The sequence below is a fragment of the Megalobrama amblycephala genome, linkage group LG21 (assembly GCF_018812025.1).
Source record: "Megalobrama amblycephala isolate DHTTF-2021 linkage group LG21, ASM1881202v1, whole genome shotgun sequence".
NCBI lineage: Eukaryota > Metazoa > Chordata > Actinopteri > Cypriniformes > Xenocyprididae > Megalobrama > Megalobrama amblycephala.
The window spans coordinates 22,026,613-22,045,811 of NC_063064.1; the positions used below are offsets into that span (position 1 = coordinate 22,026,613).

Below are 19,199 nucleotides of genomic sequence, written 5' to 3' on the forward strand. Positions count from 1 at the left end.
TGAAGCCAGGTTTTCCACGGTACTGACAGGTATCATATCTTCGGTGGTCACGTTTCACATAGCCAAAGTAATTTCTTCCCACTTCTTACTACTTTTCGCATATGGCACACCACAAGAGGAGAATCAATCGACCAGCTTTATTTGTTTAGGGACGACAGGCCTACCAGATTTTTTGGCAGATGAAGAAGCCAAGTCTAGTGACGGTGGCTCACGGAGTTTCACGCATTGCTCGTACTGCACAGGATGCTGCTTGAGGTGATGAAAGAGATTAGTAGTGCTACCACCCTTTGTAGCTATTATCTTGCACACCTTGCAAATGATGGTATTCTGATTGGTATCTGTTATCTGAAAACCAAACCACCCCCATATTACACATTGTGCGTTCCTTTTGGAGACTAATTTATTATCCCCTCCCGGGTCTCTTTCCACATCTGTATTTTTCGTCGTCTCCATTTTGCTAATGTGTGTGTATATATATATATATATATATATATAAAAAGTAAAAAGACCCACCCCCACCTCACGTCTCTTGCGAGGTAATATGTAAGAGGATGTTATATAGAAGAATGCTTGAATTTGAAATATTCGATATTCGCGATAATTTCAAATTTTACATCGTCGTTAAAATTATTGTGATATTATCACTAATATTCGATATATTGCCCAGCCCTAGTATTAGGTTTTTGTGATATAGATATTGGTGACAAGAATTATGAAATTTTAATGGTATCTATAGTTTTAGTATCATAAAATGTATTTAAAGCAAAAATAACAATATATCTTTATCGTGAAATAAAATTACTCATATCGTGATATAAGATTGGTCATATCATCCACCCCTAGTTCGTACAGAAAACAGCATCTAAAAGATCAATATTGGGGTTTGAGAATCAACGTTGGTTCATCAAAATGAAGATTAAAATTGAGAAATCTGTATTTCCAACACAGGCCTATATCTAACAGCTATGAAGCTGCAGTCAGCGTTGATGTCTCCTTAAGGAACACAACCTAAGTATACTGGGCCTCCTTCACACTGATTAGTTGACTAGTCTTTCAGACAACAACCGACTAGTCGATTATGAAAATACATTCTTTATCACATCACTAATACAAAAAGAAAGAGGCTTTAATATTAAGGTGGCCACTTGCCTGAATCAACACTGCTTGCCAGAATGTAAATGATTCTGCATTTAACTAATAAACCCTAATTATTTTAATACTAGCATTGCAAAAGAGCTATGCTCTGACTAATTTCTATGCTTAACAAGTACCAACATGTATTGACAACAACTGAGGGTAGTAGGAAGTAAAAGAAGACAATACATAACACAGAAGAGTAACAATAAACATTTTTTATCAAGATACTTAATGTCTTTGCCAGAGGGAGAGTAGGAGCAATGTAACAAGCAGTTACCTGATGGGCGATTTCTGAGCTGGGGAAGCCATGCATTCAGCTTGCCTGGACCCCATTTACCAACAGGGGTCTGATAACTTCATCTCACGGACTGCCATTTGAATAATCGCTTCAACAAGGGGGAAAAATTAAAAGCCTCTGAGTGAGACAGGGCTGGGCAAAGGGCCACCGCTGAATTCCAAATGAGCAATTGGTATGCGAAAGGTGAGGGGCTGTCTCTTCTTTGCCCACGTCAGACTGCTCAAATCTACACACACCTTACTACTAATTCAATGTCATTATGGTGCTTTTTAACATCACAAATTAAAATCTGACAGTGAAAATCTAATGGAGAAAACGGAAAGCAAACCACTTGTTGCAACCAGACAGAAAAAGAGAGAAAATGATACACTGGTTTCACACGACACAAATGTAAGAGAACAGATGTTTGTGCAGAACAGCTGGAAAAAGGCTTAACTTTTCTAAATGTGGGACAAAATCTCCTCAACCAATTCAGCAGAGGGGAAAAGTAAAAAAAAGCAAGAAAAAAAAAACGAAAAAAAAAAAAAAAACGTAATGCCTCAGAAAACACTGTAAACAGTGTAACGGTAAGGATAGCTCATTACATTGAACATTGTATAGCTCCAACATATAAAAAATTAATAATGTAGTCGCCAAAGTTCTAAAGCACCATACAATGCCCCATTTGGCTTGTAGCCTATGGCGTCGTTTAGCGATGATAAAGTAGGTGGAATGCATAAAGCCAGCAGTTTCCAGGTGAGTTTAGACGTAACGGCAGGATGCCCACTGAGGCCTGAGGGCAAGACGGAGACGAGTCTGTATGCAATACTGCAGCGGAGGCCTCGTCAGTTCCTGGCATGGGAACAGTTATGCTACGCTACAACAGATGCCATGCTTGTGTTCTTTAACAGCTCCCATTCCAGCCCATTTAGCAAAGCACTAATGAACAACATACAGAACAAGTTGAAAGATAAAAGACACTTAAGGGCTAATACCTTTCTTAAGACAGGATTTAAAACGAGCAACAAAATCTTCTTTCATGGCTAGACTCAATCGGCTTCACCGTGATATTAGGCTAAGGTGAAAAAATTTAGATTGAAAGAAAATTAACACTTCAACACAATTTAAATAATGAATCGTTCATGTTATGCTGTGCAATTTAATTTCCTTGTACACGCATGACGCATTAATACATTAGAAAATACTAAAAATTACAATTTGTAAATGTGAACCATATTACTTTTATTTTTATGAACAGAGAGATGAATTTTAAACTTGACTGACTGCACATTTAATCATTAAAATATTTATCTAATAAAATTGTTTTAAACAAAACATGTATTAAACTAATCAATACATATGTTTTTCTTGTGTTCTCAGTCACTTTCCACCCTTAGTCTTTTCTAATATCTATATAATAGATAGTATAATACACACTTGTAGTTTGGTTCGCTAGGTTCATTTGGTCCAAACCTAAACACATAGGGATATGTTCACAACCTGATTGGTCGCTTTTATGACGTATATTTCGCAACAGAACTTACCAAACATCCAAAACAACGCTGTGTGTTGGGCTAAATGTGCTGGTTGTATGTACATATGGCGGCATTTTGGCCAGCTGAGAACAAATAAAGTGCACGTGTATCAGTATATTAGATCAGTGCATTCAGTCGTAAAGTAACAGCAGCCTAATAAGCCTGCTGCCGTTTGTGCCATTAATATTAATCAAACAATCTCACTGCTCTTGACAATCATTTTTGTATCTTTAATGAGAATAATGTTAGTATAAAGACAGTGTTTTTTTGTACATTTGATACAATATGTAGTAGCCTATTCCTATAGGCATATAGTGTGTGAATTTTTTCAGGTAGGAGTATTTCATTTGTGTCTGTTCTATTGCAGTTATTTTATATCTAGTGCTTAAAGTTTTTCAGGTAGGTCTATTTCATTTGTGTCTTTGTTCTATTGTAGTTTTTTGTCCTATTGCTTGTAATTATTTTCTTTGATCCTATTTTATCACCGACTGTTTACTTGTCTTCAGTGAGCTTTAGGTTTTTTAATTTAACTAATGTTAGTTAGGCTTGTGTTAGTTTTTGTGTGATTTTGAAATTGGTGATGAGATTTATGAAATTTTAATTCAATTTTGATATAAAAACTTTATTTAAAAGCAAAAATAAATATATTGTTATCCTGAAATAAAATTATTCATATCATGATATAAGATTTTGGTTATATCGCCCAACCCTATAGTCTGATAGCCTGCTATACCATTTTATATCAATACAAGAGTACAAAAAGCTACAGAGATCAAACGTACAGCATAACATGCATGACTTCAATCTAGTGCTGCACAAAAAAATCGAATTTCTAATCGTGATTACGATTACGGATGCCACGATTTCATAATCGTTCAAAGATTATTCTGCGTGTTTAAGAGGTGTGTTATGAGCACGTCATGTTGTGAGAGGCGAATCACGACTACTTCAGAGTGTAAATGGTCTAACTCAGCACAAAAGGAGCTACCAATGACGTAGGTGAACGCTGATATGTCGAACGCACGTGAAACACCAGCACTCGCCATTTTTAAAAAGCCCTGTACACAGCCTATATATTTACTTCACAAACTCTCTCTGCAAACATGGAAAACAGTGATAAATGGACCTCTGAGCCGTATGCCAAGGAGAACATCCAGGGCGACTTTGAGCAGACCAAATGATTGAAGCTAAGCTAGCGACAGTGGGCATCAACCACATGGCAAAAGCTAATACTTTTTCATATACTGTCTACTTTCTTTGTATAACAGTTCTATCTAATAATGTATTAGGCAGGACTGTTAAACAGAACATAAACTAATGAAGACAGGGAATGTGAGGACTGTGTGCTCAGAATCTGTCTGAACTGTTCTCAGCGCCGTCAAAATAAAAGTAACAACAACAAGTGCAGTTTACGTCACTTCAGGCCCTATGGGAACATTAGTTCATGGGGAACTACATTGGTGGCAAAAGTCCCTATTATTATACCATGCATATGCTGACTTTTTATTATTATTATTTAAAGAAGAAACCAAACCAATACACAATTGACATTTGATGTTTAATGCTAAAGAAAAACAATAAAAAAAAAAAAATTGTTTTCAGATTGTTTTTTTTATACAAAAAAATGGCATGCAGTTGCTTCAAATAATGATATAAAGCTATTCACTACATCATCCAATGTAAATTGTGATAATCGTAATTAAGGTTTATCGCAATTACAATTTCAAGGGAATAATCGACAATTATGATTTTTGTCATAATCGTGCAGCCCTACTTCAATCATTTTTTAAACAAATGTAACAATGTTCTTGATGCAATAATTGTAAATACTAAAAGGTAGCAGTTTCAGCACAAGAACCACCAGGCGTGTTCTGACAGGCAACTGATGGTTCAATCATTTTCTGCGTTCTGTGAGCTGACAACCCAAAGACAAACAAGTCTGGTGCTAACGTGAATCTTTCACACTATTGTACTGCCACACTGACTGGGTGGGGAAAATATGTCTCGGGTAGTTCACATATGTCCATCATTCAATATTTTAAGCATGCTGGTGCATAATTCAACATCTCTCCATTCGTACTCTACTCTTTAAGTGAATTGGGGAGGGGGGGGGGGGTGTTCGGGATCCCATTATAACTAATAGAATGCTGATGGTCAATCTTTATCAGGCCATTACAAATGTAACGTGCATGCAAAAATATGCAGACAAGCTGTCATTGTCAACTACAGGCAAAACCATTGTTTTTACATGCACTGGTCAATTTTTAAGATGTTTGACTATTCTGTTTCATAACATGTTTTCAGACTAGTGGAAAGAAAACATCCACAATACACATTTAAATGCTTATTTTATGACACTTTCTCTATATTTATCTGTACATTTTTCATCTTTAAAGGCTGTTTTCTCAAAATTAGCTTTTTCACATACACTGAGCCAGAAATCCCCACTTCAGTAGCACTAACACCAAACTTTCCAGGTTTATTCCCATTTATATTCTGAAGTTTTTACAGACAGGCTTGGTCATATATAATTTGTCTGATTTACATTTTATCCCTAAAAACATTTAGATTTTTTTTTTTTTTTTTTTTTACAGTATTTTATGATTCAAGGACTGATATGAAGAGATCTGCTTTGTAAAAACCTTTAACTCTAATGCCAACAAAATGAATAAATTACAATTGATGCAAATGAGTGCATATTTTATTAGATTAGTTATTTGCATATTTAAACATGCAGTTTCAGAACACTTGCATTACAAAACAACTGTCATTAATCATCTGGGGAAGTATAGTGATATATATTTGTTACCTGTGGTGTCTTGCCTTAATGTCAAATTATGGTAGCTCCAAGTAAATTATAAACGTTAGACATCGCGATATAAACAACAAGAAAGCAAATTCAACATAGAGCACAACATGACAGTATAGGTCTCTATTTGCAGTAGCTAAAGGGGAAACCCCAAATACAGACAGCGGGTAACATTCCAGCTGCTGAGTAGACGGGGGGCTAGCCATGCATTGACTAGATATGACAGCCAAGGTTACCTAGATACGATGTGTATGAAATCTTGCAAATGAGGCTCTATATAGGATCTGACTGTAGAAACTTACTGAGTATGATCACCTGTCGTCGAATACACCTATTCATCCAGCATATACTGACAGATGTAAATAACTCATGCACAACTTCATACAGTCTCAGTAACGCTCCATAAACAATCCTACATGTCCTGTTCGCACAAAAACAGAGCTCGTATGCATATTAATGGCACCACAAGTTGGCCAGGATTCGTATTTAAAATGACACGCAGCTGCCGCGCGTCTGTTTCCAAAATATTAATAGATACGGCCTCCACCTCCAACTACTGATAGTTGACAGGACCTAAAGTTGCTCGTTTGGCAGTTCCCGGTCGAAGAGCCCCCTTCCAGCTCGCCTTACTGACCGAGTTTCAGTCACAAATATTTCACGTCAGACGCCTGTCAGACACGCAAACAAATAGCAGGCGAGCTAAAGTAAAGCTGGCGGCTAATCAGCAGCTCACTCTCGCTACCTGTCTGATAAAAACCGTATAGGCGGCTAGCTGGCTTGCTAACTAAACTTGTTCTCCTGTGACAGTGGATCTTGCCGTGTCCCCACCTGCCCCCGACCGACGGCGGCAGCGACAGCAGCATACCACTTGAGGCCTGGACGTCCGTCCTCCCGCTCTACTCAGAACTTCAGCACCACACAACTAACAGTTAAAGTCGTCCATTTTTCGCGGGCCCTGACTTCAACTTCGCGAGCTCCATGTCGCGAGCTTGTAACGTTCACCCGCACTCACCCAGGCTCGTGTCCGCTACTGGAGGCCAGTGCAGGTCTGTCAAAGTTAGCCGTCCCCTCCCCTTCCTTTTTTCGATCACAGCTCCCTCTCTCGCCTCGAAATGAGCCTCAGCTCTCCGTGTTTATCGTGGGTTTGAGACCCGCAATCCCTTTACCGGTTTGTCCGTTGCGTCTCCTAGCTTCTCCGCCTCTCTCTCGTTCGTTCGCCTTTCTCTCTGAATAGCTAACATCCGGGGACTGCGCGGATCAAAAATCCGGAACTACTTTTGGGCTTTAGCCGGAGAACGGCCCACTGTACCAAGCTGCGACAGGGCTTGCAGCCTGAAAGTAGTGCCTTTAGTGTACAAAATATTGACACGAGAATTATTATCAGACATTTCACATTTACGATTTTTATAATTAAAATAATCATATCATAAACGGCTTCGAATATTAAATGTAATAATCGATTCATAAGAAACTTTACTGATAATAACAATACTGATCATTATGCCTATGAACGAATGAGTTGAAAATGTGAATGTAAATTTTCGGAAGGTGTGAATAGTACCCATCAAATTTAGTAAAAAAAAAAAAAAAAAAAAAAAAAATACACATACACACACACACACACACACACACACACACACACACACACATATATATATATATATATATATATATATATATATATATATATATATATATATATATATATATATATATATATATATGTATGTATGTATGTATGTATGTATGTATATGTTATTATAAAAACAAAAATAAAGTTAATTTAATGACGACGTTTTCACACTGTGTCTGGAAGAAGAAAAGTATTCCTGACTTGTTTTTACCTCTTTTTGTGTTTCAGTTTTTAAATAACAGCTTAATTTCTCGCATTTTAATCCATTGTTAATATTTATTCATCTTTTTCATAATTGTGGATCTTTTAATAAAGAGTTAAATAATACCTTAATTTGTAGGATGGGTAAATATATCATTCATGTTTGCAAAATGAGCTGTAGAAACGCTTCTCATTTCGCATTGCTTAAACAATGCTGCCCCCTGTGAACCTGGAGGAGGGTTACATGTTTTACACATATTTTGCAATAGCTCTTTACTCCTACAAAGCCTACAATATTTTTTATTGTATGTTGGATGCATAATTATACCACTGTTTGTTCACCATACTAAATTAAATACTTTAAATAAACCACGTATTATACTGTCCTCATTTTATCTCTGTTTTCTTGTGTACTTCTTTTGTCTTTCATATTACTGTGTTTCACGATCCACATAAAAACGGAGGAAAAATATTAATCTAAAGCTTTTATTTTGGAATTTACACCGCAGACCTCTGACAGAGCCAATCACAACAGCTATAGCTGCGCATGCGCACACCCAACCACTATAAGATGTAGGAACTGCTGCTGATCTGTCACACACTCAGTCCAAGTTTATTAGGGTCATTCGAAAGTAAATTATATTCTTTCGCGTTTTATTTGTGAGTGAGCAAACAGGTAAACCTTCATTTAGCTTATTTTGTTCGTTTATCAATATCAGTGCGATAACAGCAGCATACAGTGACAGCGATAATGTTTATATTGTTTTTAGGTAGCAACACATAAGATTAGTGTAGCACGCATGTTAATTGAAAATACATTAGTTTTTGTCTGGTGATAGTCATGCTAATTATGATATTCTTTCTCAAACTTAACTTGGAAATACTGTACGCAGTTGGTCAAATATTCATCTGACCTTCACTTCTAAGTTAACCAACAAACACTATATTGATACAGTGCTGCTCAGTGTCAATTATGTAGCATGTAATGCCATATTATTTTGGGTCTGGAATGTGTCAGATCTTCATCTTAAGCATATTTTAATTCCAAATTGGCATTTTAGCCCTATGCCTATTGATAACACATCAATATCTGAAACTTTTTTTTCAGCTTTACAATGGCCTCAAGTGCAGTGGATGGAGGACTGTCTGAAGAGTTTGCGGTCCCCTCTCATGTGGAAGAAGTCAGGAAACTCATGGCAGAGTTTGCTGAACATCACAGTTCGGCCGGGCGCAGAGTAGTTCTGATCACCTCGGGAGGAACTAAAGTTCCTCTGGAATCCCGAACGGTACGATTCCTGGATAACTTCAGCAGTGGTCGGCGTGGGGCATCCTCTGCGGAGTATTTCCTGGACTCAGGCTATGCAGTGATTTTTCTGCATAGGCATCGTTCTCTCTACCCATATACTCGTCTATACACAGGGGTCAATTTACTGGATAGCTTACGATTAGAGACTGGTAAGGAGGGCAATGGTCAGATCCTAGTGGATCAGAACACACTTCCAAACATTGCAAAGGTTTTAAAGCGCTATCAGGCAGTGAAAGCAGCAGGATTACTGCTGCCGGTGGAATTCAACACCCTGTCAGAGTACCTCCATCTTCTCAAAGCTGCAGCCCAAGCATTAAGCTCCATAGGTGAACAAAGACACTTTATGATTACTGTAGGCCAAATACATTTTAGTGGGATTATTACTAATTATAATTAATTCTGTTTTTCCCTCCTAGGGTCCAAGGCTATGTTTTATTTGGCTGCTGCTGTTTCTGATTTCTACATCCCAGCATCTGAAATGCCAGAACATAAAATTCAGTCCTCTAATGGGCCACTTCAGGTGTTGTATGAAAATTCAAATATGAATTCAGTCTGCTAGGCCAGGGTTTCTCAATCTTTTAGAAGCCCAAGTCACCAAATATTATCCTCGTGTAAGGGACCCCCCCCCCATTCTAAGATTTGAAATTCAGCTATTTTAATGGATAAAGACCCAATAATTTATATATATATATATATATATATGAATATATATATATATGATATATATATATATATATATATATATATATATATATATATATATATATATATATATATATATATATATATATATATATATATAATATAAAATTATAAACATGTAAAATATTATATGGAAAATATTTAGTTTTCATTACATTAAATTATTAAATGGTTTGTTCATCCAAAAATGAAATTTCTGTCATTAATTACTCCCCCGTCATGTCGTTCCAAACCTTTGTTCATCTTCGGAACACAAATTAAGATATTTTTGATTAAATCCGAGAGTTTTTTTTTTTAATCTCCCATAGAAAGCAATGAAATTACCACATTCAAGATCCAGTAGTAAAGACATGGTCAAAATAGTCAACGTGACTACAGTGTTTCAACCTTAATGTTATGAAGCGACGAGAATACTTTTTGTGCGCAAAAACAATGACTTCTTCTCTACCCTGTCATTCTATGCAGTTTATGTTGAAGACACATTACAGAGCTTCCATGTTCTACGTTAGAACGCAGACTATTGGCCAGCTCCTGCATCTGACTGACAGGGTAGAGAAGAAACTTTTGAATAAAGTCATTATTTTTGTTTTGTTTACAAAACGTATTCTCATCATTTCATAACATTAAAGGATTAGTCCACTTTTAAATAAAAATTTCCTGATAATTTACTCACCCCCATGTCATCCAAGATGTTCATGTCTTTCTTTCTTCAGTCGAAAAGAAATTAAGGTTTTTGATGAAAACATTCCAGGATTATTCTCCTTATAGTGGACTTCATTGACATCCAAACGATTGAAGGTCAAAATTACAGTTTCAGTGCAGCTTCAAAGGGCTTTAAACAATACCAGACGAGGAATAAGGGTCTTATCTAGCAAAACGATCAGTCATTTTTGAAAAAAATACAACTGTATATGCTTTATAAACACAAATGATCACCTTGCACGTGCTTCTACTTACGGAAAAAAATGAAACTGGCGCCGCGTTCCTTCCGTAAGTAGAATAGGGAAGGCATAGGACATACAGTGTAAGCTTTTTGAAGAATACGGAAAGAGGAAGCACGTGCAAGGCGATCATTTGTGTCAACCGTCTGGAGGCCATTTAAGTCCATTATAAGGAGAATAATCCTGGAATGTTTTCATCAAAAACCTTAATTTCCTTTTCAACTGAAGAAAGAAAGACATTAACATCTTGGATGACATGGGGGTGAGTAAATTATCAGGAAAATTTTATTTAAAGGTGCCCTCGAATTAAAAATTGAATTTATCTTGGCATAGTTAAATAAGAGTTCAGTACATGGAAAAGACATACAATGAGTCTCAAACTCCATTGTTTCCTCCTTCTTATATAAATCTCATTTGTTTAAAAGACCTCCGAAGAACAGGTGAATCTCAACATAACACCGACTGTTATGTAACAGTCGGGGTGTAAGCCCCCAATATTTGCATATGCCAGCCCATGTTCCCAACATTATGAAAGGCATTAGACAAGGGCAGCCAGTATTAACGTCTGGATGTGCACAGCTGAATCAACAGACTAGGTAAGCAAGCAATAACAACAGCGAAAAATGGCAGATGGAGCAATAATAACTGACATGATCCATGATATCATGATATTTTTAGTGATATTTGTAAATTGTCTTTCTAAATGTTTCGTTAGCATGTTGCTAATGTACTGTTAAATGTGGTTAAAGTTACCATCGTTTCTTACTGTATTCACGGAGACAAGAGCCGTCGCTATTTTCATTTTTAAATACTTGCAGTCTGTATAATTCATAAACACAACTTCATTCTTTACAAATCTCTCCAACAGTGTAGCATTAGCCGTTAGCCATGGAGCACAGCCTCAAATTCATTCAGAATCAAATGTAAACAATATAACAGTATACAATACTCACATAATCCGACGCATGCATGCCGCATGCATGATGAACACTTTGTAAAGATCCATTTGAGGGTTATATTAGCTGTGTAAACTTTGTTTAGGCACTGTTTAATGCAAGCGCAAGCTCCGTGGGCATATTTAATGATGCCCCAAAATAAGCAGTTAAAAAAATTAATTAAAAAAAAAATCTATTTTGAGCTGAAACTTCACAGACACATTCAGGGGACACCTTAGACTTATATTACATCTTGTAAAAAAAAAAAAAAAAAACAACGTTCGATGGCACCTTTAAAAGTGGACTAATCCTTTAAGGTTGAACCACTGTAGTCACGCTGACTTTTAACCATGTCTTTACTACTTTTCTGGACCTTGAATGTGCCGTTTTCATTGCTTTCTATGGGAGATAAAAATTTTATCAAAATGTCTTAATTTGTGTTCCAAAGATAAACAAAGGTCTTACGGGTGTGGAACGACGTGAGGGTGAGTCATTAATGACAAATTTAATTTGATTCTTTCTACTCACTATAACTATACTGTTCGATGCGTTATTTATTTAAATTAATTTTAATCTCTTTATTCATTCATTCTTTTACAGTTTTTCTCTAAACTTTTCCTAGCACTCCCTTGCAGAAAACCCTTGTGCTAGTCTACATTTAGTTCCTTTGGCACCAAACAACATATGACATGTCATTCATCTGTTTATGTTATTTAGATAAGTATGAAGATGGTTCCCAAGATGCTGTCCCCATTGGTGAAGGACTGGGCACCTCAGGCATTTGTCATCTCTTTCAAGCTGGAAACGGATCCCTCCATCCTTTTGGAGCGAGCACGGCGTGCCTTAGAAACATACAACCACCAGGCAGTGGTTGCGAATGTTCTCGACACACGCCGTGGTTATGTGGTTGTGGTCACTAAAGACACACAACACGAGCTAGTCCTCACAGATGAGGAAGTGCAGAAAGAGGTAGAGATAGAGGACAGGATTGTCAGTAATCTGACTGCAGCACACAGTCAATTTATGTCTCAAGTATGAAAAACCTTGCTGTGATTTCATAGCATGTAGGCTCAAGTTGCTCTTTCAGGCAGATGTGGGATGTTTTTTGTTGTCTTGTAAAGATTATGGTTCAAATTTGAACAGAGAAGCTTATCCTGAAACTTCTGTTTGTTGTCATTCCGAATGATGTCTGCAAGTTCGGAAACTTTTCTGGTGTGAAATTCAGTTGCTTATTACCGATCTAATAATTTCCTTTATGTTAATGTCCTCTGTACTAACGTTATTTTAGCTACATTCTTTGGCCTTTAATCATAGTTTAAAAACAAACTGATATAAATGTATGTTTCACTAGCTATCATCCTAAACTTGCATTTGCTTAGTATCTTATTACTAAGCAATATGTTCTTATTAATCAACTTTGAGTCTATCTGCAACAAATCACACTTTAACAGCTGCTGATGTAAAAATAAATTTTAAATTATAAATAATGTATACAAATGTTTCTGCAATAAAGTACTTTTGAAGTACATTTTCTGAATATGTAAACAGTTTTGAATAGCACTGCACAATCAGAACTTTTGAACTCGAGATTTTATTTCATTCGAAATTTGAGCTGTTGTATAAAACATGTCATTTCCATCTGTTGATATCTGGGATATTAAGCATAAACAACCACCAAAAAAAGTCCATTTTAATATAACATTCAAGCTTGGATGAGTATCATCAATAGATTGATCACTTGAGTTTGACACTCCTCTTAACTCCAGCACGAATACCAGACCATTCTCCACTGTATCTCGTCTCCTCGCGCCGCACCTCACGAACCTGACACAAACCATCTGTAATCAGTGTCTGTTTCGGATAATGATTTACAAATGAAAGTGAATTATACAAATGAATCCCATGACACTTACCTGACCCTTGCGACGAATCTGGGCACGTCTGAACTTCTCTCTGTGTTTGACTCTGGGATTCCGGTCAATCTTCTTCCTCTTGGGTGTGAGCCCTTTGTTCTTGGACATCTTTTCACAAAACACATGATGCGAATATGATAACACTGTCCGTAATATTGTTTAAATGTAATGGAAAATGACTGACTTTCAGGTCAGTCGATGCTAAAGATTTTTGAAAAGTTGTTTGGCTATGAGACGAGTTGAAGGCATATTAACCACAACACCTCACCTGATAGGTGATCCCTCTTTTAGCATTTCCCTCCTTCCCTTCCTCTTCCACCAATCTAGTAATGCAGTCAGTGACAGTAAGGTTTCTGAAACATTATTTATGACAAACCACAAGGGCTAAATGTTGTAAATGGACTCACCCATCCTCGTTCTGCATCTCAATCTTTTTCCTCTTGAGTTTCTGCCTCTCCGCCATGGCGTTGTAAACGCGCAGATTCGCTTCCTCATCCAAATCTGACTCCTCTGCTTCCGCCAACTCGGTCTCTTCTGATACCTGAAATCAAGACACGTCAAACTCAGCAAAAATAGAGCCAGTGCTAATACTGACATAAATTAAAAGGGAAAGTAAATACTTTCGCTGATCTCCTTGCAGGTTTGTCTGGCTTTTCTCCAGAGAGAAGCTGCCGCAGTTGAGGAGCCAGTCTAGCATCTACTGCTCCTAGTTCATTTATCAGCTGTGAAAGTGATAATGAGATGAAGTCTTAAAAGTTTTTAAATGTGAATTAAAAAAAGTGTAAATTTGATTATACTTACATTTCTGTAGGTAAGCAATCTCTCAATCACAGGATGGTTATGTGCTGGAATTCTCTTAGCTTTTAGAACCAAATAAAAACTAATGTTTGTGCAATAGCTGGAAAGAAGGGAATATTGATAATGAAAAATAGAATTGCACTGTTGTTCAGAAGTTTGGGTTCGGTACGATTTTTGAAAGAAGTCTCTTATGCTAACCAAAGCTGCATTTATTTGACCAAAAATACAGTAAAACGGTAATAAAGTGAAGTGACGTGTAAGCAAGTATGGTGTCCCATACTCGGAATTTGTGCTCTGCATTTCACCCATCCAAGTGCACACACAGTAGTGAATTCACACACACCGTGAGCATATTTTTACTGCAGCGGCTGGGGAGCGTTTGGGGGTTAGGTGCCTTGCTCAAGGGTAACGAGCTGTGGGTAACGAGAGTGGAAAAAGTGCTGTTCATTCACTGCCCCCACCTATATTTCCTGTGACCTTCAAGTTACAAGTCTGACTCTCTAACCATTAGGCCACAACTGCCCCCTATAACATTTCTCGACCAGCTATCAACAGTTATTTTGGCTGATCTCTGCTCCGTACACACAAACTGCATTGCAATAAATTCCCAAAATGTCTTATGCGTAATCTGCAAACAGGACATTAACACAGGCCATGCTCCATTCGCAATGCTCGAAATATTGGGAAAAAATATAAATATCGAATTAGGGGGTGGGAGTTTATATAAGTGTATCTCTGAAAGGAACTGTCTTCAGAAAAGTTGATTGCTTTTTCTTTCCTCTGTATAATGCCTAAGAAAGTAGTGTTTAGAAGCGCAGTGCTGCTTTGTTTACAGTCAGCAGGACAGGGATAGCTGCAGGTTGGAGTAATGGGGGTGTTCTGTAAGGTAGGGGTGTTCCAGAAGGTATACAATGCAACAACAGAAACTAACCTCTAACCCTAATCTAATGTGCAGCTTTCGCAACCAACTGTAAAGACCTTTGGGCACACCCACTACCTTTCAGCATGGCCATTACTCCGACCGGCAGATAGATACCCACGCTTGTGCAGGTATGTTTTATGTAGCATAAATTGACAAAGTCAGACCATGCTGTTTTTGCTTTGAATTTTAAAAAGATCTAATTAAAATCAAATGTTATGTGCGTGTAGCATCTTTGTTTGGATCGTGATTAAAATGCAGTGGTTGCCTCTAATTTCAAATGGCTACAGATAATGTTAGTTTAAGGTCTGTAATAGAGCAAATAAGCATCAAATCAGAATCAGCCAGTTCTCTCATAAAAAAATTTGTCAATCGGAATTGGCTATGAAAAATCATTATCGGTGCATCCCTAGTAATATTGTGAAATATTATTACAATTTAAAATAATAAATCTATTTTATTATATTTTTAAAATGTAATTTACTCCTGTGATGGCAGTTGTGCTGCTTAATATTCTTTGTGGAAACTGTGATATATTCTTTTTCAGGATTCTTTGATTAATTGAAAGTTTGAAAGAACAGCATTTTAATGCATCTTTGCTGAATAAGAGTACTCATTTCAAAAATCTTACTGACCACAAACTTTTGAATGACAGAGATATATTATACATAGTGCAATCACTCACAGAGTTAAGAGTTTATAATATGATATAGGAAATGCTTACTTAAGATAAAGTTGCTGTTTCATAATGAGGTATTTTGCACCCTAGAGGATGGAAAGGATACAAAGAAAACATAAATTGAGTCAGTTTTAAAGTGTAATTACATAAAACTTGAATAATAGTCCAATTACAGCTATAATTATGTAGATTTAACTCACCTTTCCAGGAGGAATCCGTCCATCTTTGACCCTCTCCACAAGGGGCTGAACTTCATCCCTCAATTCTGTAAGCTGAGTATGCCAAAAATACTCAAATTTAGCAATACAACAGAACTGAGGGAAAACCCTTTATAGCAATGCAAAAAGGCCACATAAATGTTATTCCTGCAAGCTTTTACCTTTACTTTGAAGTCCTGAATAAGTTCCAACAACTCTGGTGATTCTTTCTTCAGCAGTTTGAGCTTTTCCTTCTGTGACATGGTCTTCAAATCTTTCACAATCTTTTCCTCTTTTTCAACCCCCTTCTCCTCTTCAGCCTTTGCTGCAAACTCCTAATAAACCACAGGAAAGTACAAAGACGGATATATATGACGCAAACACCTGAACTCTGCTGATGTCTTTAGAAAAAAAAAAAAAAGGAATTGTAGTACCTCAAGCAGGTTTAGATCGTAGTCTTCCTCGCTTAGGTTGGCTGCCAATCTCCTTTGAATGTTTTTGGCCTCCTCTTCCTCTTCTTTGTCTTCTGCCTCAATCTCTTCAAAAGATTTTCCCTCTGCAAAATAAAAATACAAATCAAACATGCTATAATATGTACTGCATTGTATAATAATATAAAGCTATAATGTGTCATACATATGTAGGTAAAATGAAAAATGCTTACTTTTAGTGACATAATCAGAATTATAAAAAATATTCTTTTTGTCTCCCCAAGCCATGTCATTTGGAAGATCTGTAAGAATGGAAATGAAAGTGTCAGAGAAAATGCCTTGGCTTGAACATCTATGTGCAGGGCAAGAAAACACTTTCATATGCTTGAATATTCTTGAAAATGTTTTGTTAAATACACTGTAGTGTAAAACACAAACATTTATATTTGGAATATCTTTAAAGCACATTACCGTCATCTTTCTGTCCTTCCAGGTCACTCTCCATGTCTGTGTCCTCTTCATTATCCTCTTCTTGCACTTCCTCCTCCTCCTCTTCTTCATCATCATCATTCTCAGAGTCAGAAAGTGTCAGGGGCATGACCTCCACCTAAAAAAAAAGGTGAAAAAAAGGTGATTTTTTTTTTTTTTTTTTAAAGCAGTAAAGTTCACACTATTACCATCAATAAAAAGCCTTAAAAGTCATGCATCAACCGTTCTGCAATTTCATTTGCTTACAGCTTTATCTTCATCCTCTTCATCACTGTCTTCCTGCACCCCTCGAGCCAAGAGATTCTACAGACCAAAGCCAAAGGTTTAATATGTGCAAGAATAATATGACTATTCATGCATAAAGAACATGAAGAAAATATAACTCACTGAGATTTTTTCATTGTGGAATTTATCTACTTTATCCTCCACATATGCTGCCGATTTCTGATGAGAAAACACAAACATGTTTACAACCAGAATGCCACAATAATACCTAAACAAACAAACAAACAAATACCTTATCTGGAATGGCTTCTGCTTCAGGGTCAGGGTCATCACTGTCATATTCCTCTTGCTTCTTTGCTCTAGGCTTTCTTATTACCCTTTGAAATAAAAAAAATAAAAAATGCATTTGCAAAGTGATTAAAATGAAATTATAAAGACCTAAATTATATCTTTACACCGAGTAGTGCAGGCGTCAAAAGTCTGCCCTGTCTCGTGTCTATTTATACAATTTGTTGGTAGAAACGATGCAGAATACAATAAACTAACTTGTTTATTTGTGGACTTTACATATATATGTTTAAAGAACTGATGTGCTCTCGGCTCTGTAGGATCAAAGTGCTAATGTTACTACTGTCTTAACGAGCAGGAACGACGACATGTTGTAGTGTAACGTTACTACTAACCTTCTTGCTCGGACCATGATGTCATCGGGTAATAAAAATTACTGCTTGATCTTATTATCTAAATATTCGAACAGTTAACAAATATTGTATAGCTCATAAACCAAGACACATGTAGGTGAGAACAGATCAACAACCATCCGCGTGCACTTCCCACATGCCTTTAGAACAGGAAGTAAACTAAGTGAGTACTTCCTCTACTGAGTGAGTCTGTGTCAAAATAAAAGTCTCCTAAATTAATCCGTTGTTTGAAAATAGATCTGAGCGTCTAAAATACTACTTTTTGCTTCTATCTATCTGAACAATTAAACTCTCATAACTGTTTTTGAACCATAATATAGTAAATTGTAGTTTACTCTCTATATATTATAGTATTTACAACACTTTGTTAATGAATGCTACAGCATATAGTATTAACTATAGTGAACTGATAAACTAATAAATACTGTAGTATACTTTAGTTTTTACTACAGTAAACTGTAGTGTATTGCATTATATTATACCCTATAGTTGTAGAAAACGTAGTAGGCTACAGTATTGTGTAAAGTAATTTGTTTATATTACTATAGATGTTATATTACCACAGTATCAATAATAGAATTACCACAACACACACACACACACACACATATATATATATATATATGTGTGTGTGTGTGTGTGTATCCCTATATATATTTACTACTGTATTAAAATACATTATTTACATTTTTGTTTTCTTATAGGCTATTATTGTTATATTTCATTTTTAATGTGTAATTCTATCCATCTATCTGAACAATTAAACTCTCATAACTGTTTTTGAACCATACTATAGTAAATTGTAGTTTACTCTCTATATATTATAGTTTTTACAACACTTTGTTAATGAATGCATACTGTAGTATTAACTATAGTGAACTGATAAACAAATAAATACCGTAGTATACTTTAGTTTTTACTACAGTAAACTGTAGTGTATTGAGTAAAGTAATTTGTTTATATTACTATAGTTGTTATATTACCACAGCAACTATATAGAATTACCACAACAAATTCATTCAAGTACTTTACTATAGTATGGTTCAAAAACACTATAGTTACTATACATTACTATAGTATTTTTAAACCAATTATATATATATATATATATATATATATATATATATATATATATATATATATATATATATATATATATATATATATATATATATATATATATATATATAAACATTGACATATATAACAAACATTGTACAGACACACACACACACACATATATATATATATATATATATATATATATATATATATATATATATATATATATATATATGTGTGTGTGTGTGTGTCTGTAAAATGTTTTTACTTTCTTCTGCACTAGAAGTCACCAAGACAAATTCCTTGCAT

General features: G+C 35.9%; 3 protein-coding genes across 4 annotated transcripts in view; 1 reads left to right on the top strand and 2 right to left on the bottom strand.

The window, feature by feature from the left end:
• foxj3 (forkhead box J3) overlaps positions 1-7,014 on the bottom strand; it is a 95,711-nt gene extending 88,697 nt beyond the window's left edge. For both annotated transcript variants that reach the window (XM_048173461.1, XM_048173460.1), the window contains exon 1: positions 6,771-7,014. The gene's annotated coding sequence lies outside the window, so the exon portion shown is untranslated. The remainder of the gene's footprint in view (positions 1-6,770) is intronic.
• Positions 7,015-8,115: 1,101 nt separating this feature from the next.
• Positions 8,116-13,013, top strand: ppcs (phosphopantothenoylcysteine synthetase). Its single transcript, XM_048172849.1, has 4 exons — positions 8,116-8,268; positions 8,701-9,224; positions 9,315-9,418; positions 12,194-13,013. The coding sequence occupies exons 2-4, from the start codon at positions 8,708-8,710 to the stop codon at positions 12,512-12,514; spliced, it is 942 nt and encodes a 313-aa protein (XP_048028806.1). The 5' UTR covers positions 8,116-8,268; positions 8,701-8,707; the 3' UTR covers positions 12,515-13,013.
• Positions 13,014-13,048: 35 nt separating this feature from the next.
• Positions 13,049-17,992, bottom strand: utp3 (UTP3 small subunit processome component). Its single transcript, XM_048172848.1, has 16 exons — positions 17,811-17,992; positions 17,420-17,504; positions 17,290-17,346; positions 17,149-17,205; positions 16,885-17,020; positions 16,647-16,715; positions 16,417-16,538; positions 16,165-16,317; positions 15,986-16,057; positions 15,831-15,871; positions 14,191-14,287; positions 14,010-14,111; positions 13,797-13,930; positions 13,658-13,712; positions 13,390-13,497; positions 13,049-13,300 (listed from the first exon to the last, which is right to left on the bottom strand). Exons 1-16 carry the CDS (start codon positions 17,825-17,827, stop codon positions 13,211-13,213), a joined length of 1,395 nt encoding a protein of 464 aa, XP_048028805.1. The 5' UTR covers positions 17,828-17,992; the 3' UTR covers positions 13,049-13,210.
• Positions 17,993-19,199: the final 1,207 nt, after the last annotated feature.